Source organism: Furipterus horrens, unplaced genomic scaffold, assembly GCF_987537825.1.
Source record: "Furipterus horrens unplaced genomic scaffold, mFurHor1.1.pri manual_scaffold_1, whole genome shotgun sequence".
NCBI classification, from domain to species: Eukaryota; Metazoa; Chordata; class Mammalia; order Chiroptera; family Furipteridae; genus Furipterus; species Furipterus horrens.
In genome coordinates, this window is record NW_028327171.1 from 212,524,826 (window position 1) to 212,539,574 (window position 14,749).

Sequence of the window (14,749 nt, forward strand, 5' to 3'; positions counted from 1 at the left end):
TTTAACCAATACTATAATGTTTTGATTATTATAGCTTTATTTTATAGTCTGGTGCCAGGTAACATGATACTTCCCACTTTGTTTCTTCTCAAGACTTCCTTTGGCTAGCTACGGTCTTTTGTGGTTCCATATACATTTTAGGATTAGTTTTAATTCTGAGAAGAATGTACTTTAATAAGGATTGCACTGAATCTGTACATTACCTTAGGTAGTAAGCATATTTTAACAAAATTAACTCTTTCAATTCATGAGCAAGGTATATATTTGTATCTTCTTCAATTTCATCAATGTTTTATTGTTTTCGTAGCAAATGTATTTCACCTCTTTGGTTAAATTTATCCCGAACTATTTTATACTTTTTGATGCAATTGTAAATGTGATTATTGTCTTAATTTTTTTCTTATGATCATTTTTTATTGATGTGTAGAAACAACAGATTTTTGTACATTGATTCTGTACACTGAAACTTTATTGATGTCATTTATTAGTTCTAATAGTGTTTGGGTGGAGTTTTTAGGGTTTTCTAATATAATATTATGTCATCTGTCAATAACAAGAGTTTTACTTCTTATTTTACAATTTATATGCCTTTTATTTCTTTGGCTTGTCTCATGCTGTGGCTGGAACTTCCAATACTATGTCAAATAGTCATTTTTAATTGAAAAGATTCCAGATATGTTTAGGAGAAGGTATGTTTACAATGGCTGTGACTGGGACAATCTGGACACTTTCAATAATTTGTATGTCTTACTGATCCTCCATGCTTTCCTCTACTATCTCTTTGTTGACTGAACAAGTTCCATTTAGGGTCTCTACAGTGAACCCCTTCATTTATACGTGTTGGATCTTCACACTCTATCCTTCATATGTAAAATGTTACACCCTCCACAAGCACTTCAAAATCTTGATGACCATTTTATCATGGTGTCCTTTCTCCATAGGATGTCTGCAGAAGACAACAGACTTATCTATAAGATTGCATTGAAACTCTTCAAGGAGCATAAGGTCGAGATTTCAGATGCCATAAAAGCAATATTTCCTTTCCTTGAGATTCTTCGTGACCGTGGGTTGATCACCGATGAAAAGTATAAAGTAAGTGAGGTTTATTGTGTCACAATCTGGTAAACCAGCCCCAAATTACTTATGTTTTGATCGTTTGGAATCAAATGTCAGGGCAACTAGACAAGTGAGGAGTCTCCTATGAGTGGGGACCTTCTCATGTACTTCTATAAGAGTTCCTGTGAGGTAAAAAGGGAAAAGAGAAGCAGGTATCATTGGAGACAGTCCTGCTCTTGAATGAAGGAACAGTGCTCCGTGGTTCCCCCTAGAGTGTGGGTGAATAGCACTGGAAATGGGCTGGATCTGAAGCTTGTGGGCTCCACAGATGTACAATATAATGCCTTGTAGGATTAGATCTACAATATAGCACAAACTAGGAATTGAAAGTAATTTCAATGAATGAAGAAATAAATTTAATCAACTGACTTAATAAAAATACTTACACATCATTTTATCTCAATGAACATCAACTTAAATGCTTAGATCTGAGAATATTAAAACTCCCAGAGAATGAATGTCTTGTTAGCACCAATTTGGAAGTAGGTGCTTGCTATTCTGTCTCCGACAGTATTCTGTTTTCTCTTCCTTTGGTATTTCTGGAGTCTTGGAATTGAGGTTAATTTTAGCAAAAGATGTAAGTGGAGACACAGAGATGCAGGTCTTCCCTTTTCCTATGAATAAGCTTACTTTATGGCAAAGTTCAAAGGAAGGAGAATCACCACCTGGCTTCCTTGATCTCTTCTATGACAAGTCGGTCCTGGGGAAGGGTCAGCCCATCCCCTGAGGAGTCAATTCCTAAAACATCTGGCCATGCTCTGAAAGAGCTACACATCATTTAAATTTGAACCCCTTTTCTTCTTCAAAATTGCTCCTCCTTCCATCTAATGTAAATGAGAGTGAGGAGATTAGATGCACAAATGAGTATTTTTAAGAAAGAAAGATTTACTTATTTGTAGCCATACAAATATAAGAAAATTTTAAAACTGTACATGAGAAGAATCTATGTAGGGAAATTGTAGTACATTAAAAATGTAATCACTTTCTAGGGCTCTTCTGTAACTTTGAATTATGTATTCATATTTTCCCCATTCACTATTTCTTAAGGAATCTAAAAAATCTGTTGAGAACCTGTCACCTGTTCAAAAAGTGGTGTATGAAGTTCTTGATAAAATGGAGGAGAAATATCACCCGCCACTTCTGGAAATATTGTTCAGCAAGGTCATCATGAAGAACTACCCTGACTTACGTGGCATTCGTGAAGACTTCAAAAATGGTAATTAGGCTTAGAGCCTACCTTTCGATGTCCACGGCCAATTGTTTTTTGATAAATATACTGAGCACCTGCCACGTGTCACACCCGGCGCTGGGCAATGAGGACATAGCAGCTAAGAAAACAGACATATCACGAGACTTCTTGAAGCTTTTGGTATAATGACTACAGAACAACACCCACGTGGAGGTCTGCTTACCTAGGCATTTAAAGTGTCAGAACAATCAGATTCACAGTCACATGAGACTTACTTAGGAGCACACATGACAAGCAACGCCGCATCTGAGTAAGGCCCCAGAAGTTGGTCCTCTTTACATGTATCCACACAGCTGTCCACCAAGTTGGCTACTACTCGTCTTGCGTGACAGCTTAGCCATCTGGCTTAGCAGCAACATGGCCAAGGAAGTCAATGTCCCTTGTAACAGTTCTGTAGTCATGACTTTCAGGGACCCCACCAGGGACAGCTGAGTTACAAGAGTCAGCACATTAGAAGAAGATCCATGATTGCTTATAATTTACACAGGGCTCTTCTGAGTCCATATACAATTTACCAGCCATGGGTCATTTTTCACCCTAAACCCAGTGTTGGCCTGATAATACAGAAAAAGAGAGACCACCTTCATCAGCTGTCCAGAGTAATGAGCAAGAAAATTAACCGTGGTTAAATTTGCCCTTAAACAAGGATAATGGTTGTATTAGTTCTTTCTCCACAAGGGGTGAAACAAACACTAATCAAATAATCTCAGAATCAGTCGCTCTGCCAGACTGTTTTCAATACTACCCAAAAGTGATTGATTCACCATTTTTTCCCTGAGATTCAACGTAGTCTCCACTTATGCTTCAAACTGTCCCTCCAATAATTTTTGGGTGGTTGTCCCCGGTTATATTGTGTTCCTCCAATAATTTTTGTTTTGACTTGCTGGAAAATTTTTTATTTCAACACAATTTGGTATCAACCAAGATCTCTAAATAACAATGGAGAAGTCACAGAGAAATAATTACGTGAACTGTTGCATGCAGATGCTGCGGGAAAAGGTATAGAGTATGAAAGGGTCCCGTGTATCTGTAAAAGAAGGACAAATTAGATTCATTTGGAGAGTGAGAAACAGATTGTGGGAGTTGACTCAAAAGAAATAAATTTGTAAAATATTCGGAAGGTTGGACATCTAAAGCTAAGGAATTCGAAGTTTATTTGCTAGGAGGTTGAAGAGATACTATAGGCTTATAGGTTTATAAATACAGGTTTATTACTCCAGAAAATACACCTGCCATCAGTCCTGGGAAAAGTGGACCCACTGCTAGTCTCCTCCTGCCGGGACTTCCCCCCAGATGCCCACCCTGAGCTCCTTGGTTTATTTCCTTTCTGTTACTCTTCTAGGTCACCTAAGCACAGGGAGCCTTGGCTAGTGCACTGGTCTTCCATTTTTGGCAGCCTCCCAAGGCCCTCACCCAGGCTTCTTGGGACAACCCCCAGTGCCACCACATTCACTCCCTGCCTGCAGCTTCAGAGAGTACCCTTCCTTTTTTCCTGGGATCTGGGTCCCCTGTAGGTCTTTCTAGTTTTCACGTCCCCCCTGGTGTCTCTTTAGGAAGTGTTCATCCTCCCTGACCCAATAAACTCTACTCTTCTCTTGACCAGCCATTTATTTGAAGTTCTTGTGCTTCCTCCTTTACTTATAGAATCTTCACTTGTAGAATCTTCATCCCTCTCCCAAGGAAATTCCTGTTTTTTCTTACAGTTTAAACACACTTCACTTCCATTATGTATTTGATACATGCCTTCTCAGCTATCTTTAATTCTTTTTTATATAAATAACAAGTTCATGATGTTTCCATGTCTCCTTTATACTGACATTCATGTGGCTCTTTTCTGAATGGGTAACATAAGGGGTCCCTTATTGGAGATTCTCTTTTATGTACCAGGGATGGTGCTGAACTTGACCGTGAGTACTGGGACTCGCTGAGTTCTGAGTGACCAGAGGCTGAAAATTCCTAGATATGCAAACTTGAAATGATGTCCCTGGGCGGTGATGGAGATCTCTATTTTCTTTTCTCTCTCTATCTAGTGATCCTAAAGAAAATTTGTCAGCAAGAAAGCATTGAAGAAGAGAGTGCAGAGAACCCCGATACTCAACTGAGCCTTGAACAAGGTGATTGCAAATAGCTAAAAAACAACCCTCTTCTGCGAAGAGGAAAGGAGTAAGGAGGGGTGGGGATCAGGAGACCAGTGCTGAGGAGAATGGAGAACGCAGGGGGAGGTGTTTGTATGGGAATCTGAACAGAGGTTAATCCCTGAGGAGTAGCCGTGACAAGAGACCACTGACCCAATAACCAAGACAAAGGAACAGGAGCCCAGTGTGTCAGGAAACCAGATTTAAAAACAATGCTGACCTGGAAGTAATTATGACTTAGAAAGACCCATGTAGGAAAATATCTTGGTGAAGCTGTGGAGGGTTAGGAACTATAGGCCCAAAGCCAACATCAAAAGCAGAATCTGAATGATGAGAGAGTAAGGAATTTGTTGGGGAACCCTGACCAGCAGAGATCCCCTGGTGTTGTGGGTAAACTGAAGACTTCCCAGGCAGCTTGTGCCAGGGGAGAGAAGACTGGCAAATATCTGAGAGACAAATGTCTCAATTGCGTTCCTCCAAGGTCTTTTACTGAGTGCAGTCAGCTTAAGGACATTATAGCATGCACATAAAGCTCATCAACCAATGCTAACCAGTGCTGGTTACAGAAAACAGACATTGTTCAGGGATAACAATTGAAGGAACGTGGAGATCTCCTTCAGGTCAGCATGTGTTGGACACAAAGACTTCAGATGGCCATGAAATAGGGAGGGTGCATTCATTTTGAGTTAAAGGTAAAACCTCTGCTGCTTGTACAATAAAGCAATCAAGCAAGGTAACAGCAGGGCAAGCTTCAAAGGATGTAAGGAATTTTCTCATGGCCCGGTTCCCACCGGGGCCCACTGGCTCTAGCATTGAAGCAAATATGCACCCAGCTTTCCCAGTTTTCCGCTCAGGTTTTACAAGATTTGTTTCTTCTGCCTGGCCTGCACGGGGCTCCAAGTCTTGATAGTTTCCCAGGGGTACCCCAACAGAACTGATTTAATGGACAGGGATGTTATACAAGAGCATAAATACTGAAGGAGTCAGGCAGTCATATAGAGAGAGAAGAGAGGAAGTGGTAAGATGTGGAGGAGGGGAGAGAAGTATTTTGAAAGAGAGACTGAGGAGAAAGGAGAGACAGGAAATGGGTAAAGGGCACAATAAAATAACCATATTATTAAGATCTCACTTACTGAACATTTACTCCGGTAGTTGTGGTTAGTGCTCACAGCTGCCCTTGGGGAGAAGTATCACTATCTGCCCATTTTCAGAAAAGGATACTGAAACCTAGAGAGACCATGTATGTAGTTGGTTTGGGGCCAAATGAACAGGTTGCAGCCAGACAGTCTGAACCCACAGCCCATGTTCTAAACCATGCACATGCCCAGATAATCTCATGGAAAGGACAGAAACTTGAAACAAAAATAGGGAAATATATGCAGAAAGAAAGATACAAGAAGATGACTACCAAGAGCCGGTGGAAGTGCAGGAAAATCAGACACTGAATCCTGATGCAAAAGCCAACAAGGCAGAGTGAACAGACATGCAGAGGTGGGGGGGGGGTTGACGGAAAGCGGGGAGTCCAGTGAGGCCACCAGTCTGGAGTAATACTGGGGCCCAAAACAGGTTCCCTTTGGGCATGGCTGACAACACAAGCCATCACTAGTTACCAAGTGGCTCATGGATGATACAGTGACATGGCCTGACTCAGGCCAGGGGTGTAGCTGTGTATTGATGCCTGGGGACAAAGATTAAAGTGGGACTGGAGGAGAATGGCACAGCCCATGCTTCAATTTCTGAAATAAGGTTCGAATTTCTTCCCCCAGGAGCTGGTGAAAACTCATGTCCATTCCCCTGGCTCTTCCTGGATTCACCTAATCACAAAGGTCTGCTCCTTCCATCTGTTCTGTGATACTTTGCAGTTCTGGTCCCGTTCTGCCTGTGCTGTGGTGGGAGGGCTGCTCCTTTTGCTATGGATTGCCCAGAGTCCTCTATCTTGTCATGGGCAATGTCTCTGTGGATTTAGATGGCAGAGTCTTCATGCACTGGGTTGCCTGGCAGGGTTGACCCTCTCTTTCTCACATGCACTTGGTGCCAACCGTGCAGACCTCTGGGACCTTTCACGCATGTGCCTGGCGTCATGCCTTTCTGTGTCCGTCTTGCTTGAATTAGGCTGTGGCTTCAGCTATTTGACGTTACATCCAGTGGTGGACAGCGTTGCGGGAGAGAGGTCCAGCTGTGATGACTGTGTTCCTTGGGGGAGGAGTCCCTCACTTGTTGAATCCTTCACACAGGACCATGTGCCTCCCATGCAAACCCTCTCCTATCATCCCCGGGGCCACAGGCCAGAGTTGCTCCAAAAACACCAGATGGGCCTCTGAAAAATCACTTGGTACTCTAGCAACCAATGACCAATGTTGACAACTCTTGACCTTCCCTTGATCTATAACAGTCTTACTAAAGTTATTAAAATATGTAAGATGGTATAAATTTAGGAGGTTAACCCTGAAGAGTTAATTTTCTGATCAGTTACTGTATCCCTATAGTAATACAGGCAGTATTTTATTTCATCTTCTCAGATACTTAAAATGATGGTATGTCATCCGTCTATTTCAGAGGACAAAGAATGAGCTTAGAGACTTAGGCCATCTGTGCAGGTTCAGCCACTGAGACGAGAGATTGAACTCTGCTGTGGGGCGGTGTCAGAGCAGGAGGTCTGGGGACGCACAGCTGACTCCAAATCCTGCCCTGTGACCTTAGAGATTTGACTTTCCCTGTTTGTCCCTCGGTTTCATCATCCATAAAATGGAGGTGATAATGATACCTACCTCACAGGGTGGTAGATTTTTAACAAGTTATGTCATGTAAAGCATCCAGTCATGCCTGGTACTTTGGGGAAGAGGGTGCGCTGCTCCTGCTGGTTGTCACTTCCTGCTCCCATCTGCCCTTGTCTCTGGCCACAGACCCTGGCACACTGGCGTGCCAGCCCCCTTGCTACTGCTTCCTGCCGGGCTCCTAACCTGGAAGACACAGCAAGAGACTGGAGGGTGGGAGCAAGTGAGAGGCCGGGTATTACCGGGTCACCGTCCTGGGCAGCAGCTCTGGCAGTAGCTGCACCTCTGGTGACCCTACCTCCCACCAAGCGGCCAGCCATGGGCCGCTGCTATTTACCCAGTAACCTCGGCACACAAGCTCACCCTCGGTCCCTCCCACAGCTTCCTGTTTACTACTTTGGGGTTGCATCCTTCTGTTTGGGACTCTCAGCTCCTCCATCAGCTGTATGACTAATTCCCTGCATTAAATCCCTTGTGCTCCAAAAGCTTAGAGAGGTTTCCATTTTCCTGTTGGACCGTGCTGATACAGGGAGCAAATAATATATCTATGACTCATGCGTGGTCTAGGTACAGCTCCACCTGATAACAGACTCTCGGGGTACCTCTGTGAAACAGAAGAGGTAGATGCAATGGATACAAGTGCAGCCCGTGGACATGATGCATTAGAAAGCCAGCAAGCACGTGAACAATGTGCCCAAGAGTCTGAGCCAGCAGGTAAGACTGAGTGGCTGGCTTTGGTGAATGTGGGGGGAACTGGCAGGTAGAGGGACCCCCCATTGTGGGTAAAGGCACAGGGGAGAACGTGGTGATGACTGGAATGCTAGAGAGGAAGAAAATACAAAGAAAGACAAAATCGATATAGAAGAGGGCTTTACGGGTCACAAAAGTTATTAAGAGACTGAAATAGAACAGAAGAGAGCAGGAAACACAACAAGAACGGATAAACTGAAATATCCGGTGGGGCAGCAGGGCCAGGTCTAAGGTGAGGCAGGGAGACCCTGGGACACGCGTGAGGAGGCGCTCACTCAGGGCCTCTTGTGTCCTGGGCTCCTCCTTTGCTTCCCCTTAGACCCTGCTGGGCCCTGGCGGGCAGTGACAGGAAATGTAAAGAAATAGTATGAAGAGAGAAAGACACAGCGGGCAATGAATGTCAATAGATAAAAATAGGGAGACACAAAGAAAACTATGTTGAAATCAGTAAAGAACAGTGAATGAAGAACTGGTAGAGAGAGGACCACGCGTTGTCTGACTTGGGGAGACGGTCACCACAGAGAAGGCACAGGGGCTGTTCCCAGCACCATTGACGAGGTCAGGTGTCCACAGTCATCAAAATGGCCCTGCAACCCTCTCAGATAAAAATAGGTGTCTCTGAAAAGTAGGAACAAAAGTAAAAATCAAAAACCCAGAGTTGAGAGGCCACAAAGGAAGCACAGAGCCGAGCAGCAGGAATGAGAGCGTGGGGGCCGCTCTCCCAGCAGCGGAATCACAGGGAGAAGGGCTTCGCTGTAGTGGGGGTGCTCACTCTCTTTGGGGGGACAAATGAAATTCTTTGTTTTTGCAATTTGGGCCAGGAGTGGAGCTACCCCACCATGGAGTTCCTGTGAATTCCTGCCCTGGACATCTGGTGGACATAGAGAAGAGAAAGTCATTTTCGAATTCAGGAGTTCAATTGGAAGCCCGAGGAAGGACCGATGGGAACCAGGACCCTGACGTAATAGGTACGGCTGATTGAAAGGCTCTGTGACGTGAATCACAGGGCCAGGCAAGGAGTCGGGACACGTCATAGGGCCCAAGGGGGCAGTCCCGGTGGCCCGGGTTAGCGGTAGGAAGGGAAGGGAACCAGCGCCTTATGCAGTGAGTTCAGCAGAAAAATGTCCCCATAACTGGTAAAATAGGAAAAACAGAAGTGGTAAATTTAAGTATTACTGTCAGAGAGTATTTTCCTGTATTCAAGGGAAATAATTCAGAGAGCCAAGGTATTCATGGAAAGAGGTGAAAAAAAACACGAGAAGACAAGGAAAAATACAGAGATACCATCACCAGAAACAGGCATGATTAGCAAAAATGAGCTAAACCAAGAGGAAAGTGAAGAATTTAAATCACAGTGAAAGAAAGAGGCAGAACGGTGGTGGATGTTATAGAGTGAAGGTAGGAGGTAGAATCGGGGCGGGGGGGTGTGGGAGGGGGAGGCAGACTGAGGATGGAGGGGGGAGTCAGGGTGCTGGTGGGGGTCCGAAGAGCTGCCGATGGGCAGAGCTGCCCTCTGTGCGTGCATTTCACCGCCTTCTGTGTGGGACCTGGAGGAGCCTGAGACCACATACATGAAGGGCACAGACCAGGGAGACCTGAGTTAACTGAGCTGCTGGGTCTTCCTAGTGCTCTCTCTTAAGGGCGTTTCCTGTCTGTGGGCTCCTGGCACCTCCCTGAACCTCTAAGGGGTTTTGTCCTCTGTGCAGTGATCATCAGTGAAGACTCCGCAGAATGCGGAAATCGAGAAGAGCGCCCCAAAGCTTCCACCTCCGCACTGAAAAGGCAACCTGGTAAGGAGCTGGGAGTTCAAGGCTTGGGCTGCAGGGACCTGATTGAAGAGCTACTGTTTCCCGAGGCATGGGTTCTGAGTTCCTGGTGCACCAGAGAGCCACTTTCTCCTGGAATCCCCTTCTCTGCATTTATTTTACTTGACTTTATGGGGATGTTCAAGGTGATAAGAAATCATTATATTTACATTTTTCAAGTTTGGGTCTATTAATTTATAGGTCCATTAATCAACCTATCTCTTGATTATATAGTAGAAATAAGCAAGCAAAGTAATGAATTTCTTTGAAAACTAATTCTATGACTGTAAATTGTTGGACTTATATAGTGGTTTCTATAGAGAAAAGAAAGCTGAATACTCCTTATTGGAAAGTCATATTGTCATCTGATCACAGACTTCAAATAGTGTCACAGGTGAACCCCTCCAGCTATCTAGTGTTCGCAGAAATGGATAAGGTATTTGAATGCCAATGTATTGTTTTGACAGAGTTCCTCAGGAAGTCATGACATATTTAATGACTTTTCAAAGGACCTTTGCAAATAGTATCTTTTTCCTTTACAGCAACCCTGAGCGGTAAACAGGATGGACAGTGTTACTCTTGTTTCTAGATGAGAAAACACAATCACATAAAGGTCTCATGGAGATCAAGAGAAAGACAAGACTGGCATCCTGATGCTGTGTTATTTCCTTTGCAACTCTGGTGCTCTAAACGGTTATCATAATGTTGTTCCCTCAATCCCGTGTGCAGCATGAGTTATCGTAAGGTCTGCTGCTCTTTAGTGGGAAAATTGGCGATTGGTTTTCCCTTCCTGCTTTCTCAGAGGTTATTGGAAACATGCCTATTTAGGAAAATACATTAAGACAAGACCTAAGAACACATAAAAATGTTATGAGCGCTTAATGTTACAAAAGAACAATATTGTAGATAATACTTGGGTTCTAATATCTCACTATATCTGTCAATGTGAAATGTAAGGTTGCTTCAGTTTTTCGGGAGTACACTTTCTAACTTGTGACTAGCGTAGGCAGACTGCTCTAAAAGGTAGTCCCAACGTAGGTCTATGTCTCAGACACAAGAGAAGATTATTTCTCAGCCTTGCAAACGGTTCAAGAGGCACCAGGATATAGAGAAGGCTCTCCACCTGCAACACAAGATTTCCAAGGTCCCCGCACAAAGAAACAGCGCGTGAAGGGGGGTGCGAAATGACAGTAGAAGGGGTAAGAAGAGGAAAAGAGAGAAGTGTAGGAAGGTAAGGTTCAAACAGAGCAGAGGGGCCCTTTGCTAGTGACTGGCCTCTGCTCTGGGGACAGGGAATGGAGCATCACTCAACAAAAAGGCAGGTGACTTAGAGGGCAGATCAGGTGACCTAAGTAGAGGCCATGATATATACAAAGGATTTCAAAATGTTTCCAAGCTTTATTAGGGAATTTCCTCCTGAATTGGTTCCTGGGTCTCACACTGAGACACTGAAGAATCCTATTCTTTTGTGCCGTGATCGATAACCTTAACTCCTTAGATTCGAGTGAGGAAGGAGTCACCTGAGCAGCCCCCTCCCTGTTCATGACTCTAAACTGCACCAGATAAGATTGTGTTTCCGGACAACAAAATCTAGAGTTTAAATCCAGAGCTCTGTTTTCTCAAGAAACCTTATGCATCGATTCAGTTAGCGCTAGGGCATCATTTTGAGTATTTAATGTCTTTGACCCTATTGGAATATGAAAGAGAACAAAAAGGCATTATAAACTGTGGTTTAACTGGATGAGCCCAATCAATTAATATTATGGAAATGTAGCAATAATACACTGCACTAGTAAATGACAGTCTTTTATTATACACTTTCATATCTATTAATGCTAAAGATGTGAAATAATATAGTCTCTACAAACATGCTTTATATTCTACAGAGAGTAGTAAGCACAGTATTTCACTATTTATTGACAATATTGTCATTAGTACAAAACTTGGAAAGTCTTCATAGAATAATTTGTGCTGCTATTTAATTACTGATGGAAAAATTGCTGAGATCAACGCTCTCAAACCCAAATGATATTTACACTATTGGGTTACATTTTGATTTTTCACAGGGCTCTTGTGAATAAAGGTTCATTTTGTTTTCACAAAAACCTTAGCAGGGAGATGGGGTAACTAGGTTATCCCAGCATTGTAGGTGAGGACACTGGAGGTAGTCATGTTTGAAGGTCATTTATAAGTTCACACGGAGAGTGAAAGGGAGAGCCGGGCAGGAGCCCAGTGGTATGACCTTGGGCACCAGAAGTGGGGTCAGTTGGAGAAAAGAGGAAAATGATCGTTTAAAAATTGCAGTTATCACAAACCCTATCTGCTGTGTGTGTTGTCATAGAGTATGTAAGACTACTGCAAACAAATAAGTGTTTTCTCCCTCTTACTTTATAGAGTCCATGGTTTTAAAAAAAACATCTACATCTGGAAACAGACTTTGCAAAAGAAGTAAGAGCAAATAGGAACATTTCGTGGTTACCAATGAACAGTGTTTTCTATGAAAGATTCCTTCTCAATAGTAAATTACAAATTTGCTTTAATTTAAGATAGTTCTTATTTTAACTTTTGTGTTAATTAAGCTAGTGGCTGTGACAAATAAACCCAAAGAGGTCAATGGCTTGAACACAGTAGAATTTAGAAGGGAGGGGAGGGGCTCTACTTCACAAAGCCGCTCTGGAAAGCAGCCAAGTGACAGGTCTGCCTTCTTCAAGACCAGATTTCTAAGACCACCTTGGGAGAGGAGCAGAGCTAATAATTAATACAATTACCGACACCCACACCAATCTGTAAAGCTACATGTACAGGAAGGAGGAGAATGCAGTGCGGAATGCGGAGGGCCACGAGGGCGCAGAGGAGCCCCCTGAGAGTGAAGTGTCTTTGCCACAGGTTCAGGGGACAGTGATGGATAAAATGCTGACCTACAGGTCACGTGACTACAAAAGGCAGATCATGGAGGTCTGAGGGAGGGACATTCTAGCCCTGGGTTCTCAGGGTTACCCAACTTTTTCCTATCTGAGTTTCTTGTCACACACTGAGACCTTCAAGAAACATTTGCTCTTTCCGCAGTGAGAATTGATGAAGGCTCTTCAGGGCTCAGTGCGGAGAAGAAGGCCCCGGGAGCCGGGACCTCTGCACTGAGGAGTGGCGCTGATGGACAGGGTAAGGACGACCATCGCGGGACTCCGGGACAGCAGGAGTCTGAGTTCAGTCTGTTCCTCTGAGCGCAGCCCACGGCCCGGGAGCCCATTCCTGCCTTGATCTCGTAACAACATAGAAATACAGTATCCCTCACTTATCACGGGTATCATATTCTAGACCCCCACCCCCGCCGCGAAGTAGGAACCCTACATTTATTCTACACTCTTAGACCTGTCTAATTTTAACAACATACGTATACAGTACCGCAAACTCCCACAATACAGCAAAAAATCCACAATAATTAATTAAATATATTTTTAAAAATCCTTCAATACAGTGAGGCCGCGATAAGTGAACCACAATATAGAGGGGGTCCTGTAGACTCATAGATACAGAGAACAGACTGACAGGTGTCAGAGGGGTGGGGGCAGGGGAGCTGGGTGAAAAAGGGGAAGGGTTTAGGAAAAGAAAAGAGAAGAAAAAACTCATACATAGTCAAGGACAACAGTGTGATGACGACCAGAGAAAGTGGGGGTGTGGATGTGTGGAAGAGGGTAAAGGGGGATAAATGCTGATGGATGAGACTTGACTTGGGGCAGTAAATGCACAGGACAATATACAGGTTATGTATTATATTATAGAATCATACACCCAAAACTTATATAATTTTATTAACCAATGTGACCCCAATAAATTCAATATAAATTTAAAAAATAAGATAAATAAAACGCAAAGAAAGAAATCACTTAAATTCAGCCTTCACAAGGTGGTTCTGGACGGCAGCAGCGCCATCTTACCTGCTACCTGCTCGGAGACATGCATCCCCCAGGTTGGCGGGTCACATAGTGATGTCACTTTCTCAGCACCTGTTCTGTAGAGAGCAGAGAAAGTGGGACCATCGCTATTGGTCACCTTGGTCACACACCTGTTCAAAGTATAATAGACTAATTATTCTTTAATAAGCTTCTGGTTATTAGTATCAAATTCCATTTATAGCTTTTGACAGATGACCCCCAACATGACATTGGCCTATATAGTGATATTTGATCATGTCTTTGCAAAAAGGAATATCCGTTTCTGTTTCGTCGTTGGCAGCCATCCGTCTCGAGAGACGATGGTGTAGCTTCTTAAGAGTCTATCTGCACCGCCGAGAATGGCTGTGCGGTCCGACTCGGGAGTGACACGGTATCTGTCTCCTCCCGTGTTAAATCGACATCTTGCGATGACGCAGTCAGGCCAGATAACTGTTGCTCCCCCATTTCACCATTGGGGAGCCATCAGTTTGTTCTCTGCACCTATGAATTTTGGGGGATCTTTACACATCACATGGAACATTACCTTCATTCAAACCCTCTTAAGCCACATGTAAAATAATATCTCATTATTTTAGAAATACACTGTTGTTTAACCCCCTGGCTGGTTTGGCTCAGTGGATTGAGCGTCGGCCTGCGAGCTAAGTGTCGCTGGTTCAATCTTCCAGTCAGGGCACATCAGAGAAGGAAAACTCTGACTCCAAAAAACCTCCGCTGCCTTGCGGCATACCTCTTCAGGGGAAAGGCTAAGGGAGTAAACCCCGACAGAAAATCCGGAGCCGGAGTCCCTAAGGCGGTTTGACGTTGTAGTCAACACCGGCAACTCCTGCGGCGCACCTGAAGCCAAGCTGTATTGACTCCGTCTTTCCCTTGGGCCCTTCAGCTGCGAAGAGAGGGGTGTCTGCTGCATGGGCAACAGCAGACCCTCCATATCACCCTGCCCAGGCTCTGTAGCTTCAGCTTCACTGGA

The 14,749-nt window shown here is 43.9% G+C and overlaps 1 protein-coding gene across 1 annotated transcript in view; it reads left to right on the forward strand.

Annotated features, from left to right (window-relative positions):
* Positions 1–942: 942 nt before the first annotated feature.
* Positions 943–14,749, forward strand: part of LOC150022761 (nuclear body protein SP140-like protein) — a 32,768-nt gene continuing 18,961 nt past the window's right edge. The window contains exons 1-8 of the mRNA XM_090288476.1: positions 943–1,092; positions 2,164–2,332; positions 4,396–4,479; positions 7,827–7,988; positions 8,846–8,992; positions 9,731–9,814; positions 12,224–12,277; positions 12,896–12,988. Of these exons, the coding sequence (XP_090144602.1) occupies positions 943–1,092; positions 2,164–2,332; positions 4,396–4,479; positions 7,827–7,988; positions 8,846–8,992; positions 9,731–9,814; positions 12,224–12,277; positions 12,896–12,988 (943 nt within the window). The remainder of the gene's footprint in view (positions 1,093–2,163; positions 2,333–4,395; positions 4,480–7,826; positions 7,989–8,845; positions 8,993–9,730; positions 9,815–12,223; positions 12,278–12,895; positions 12,989–14,749) is intronic.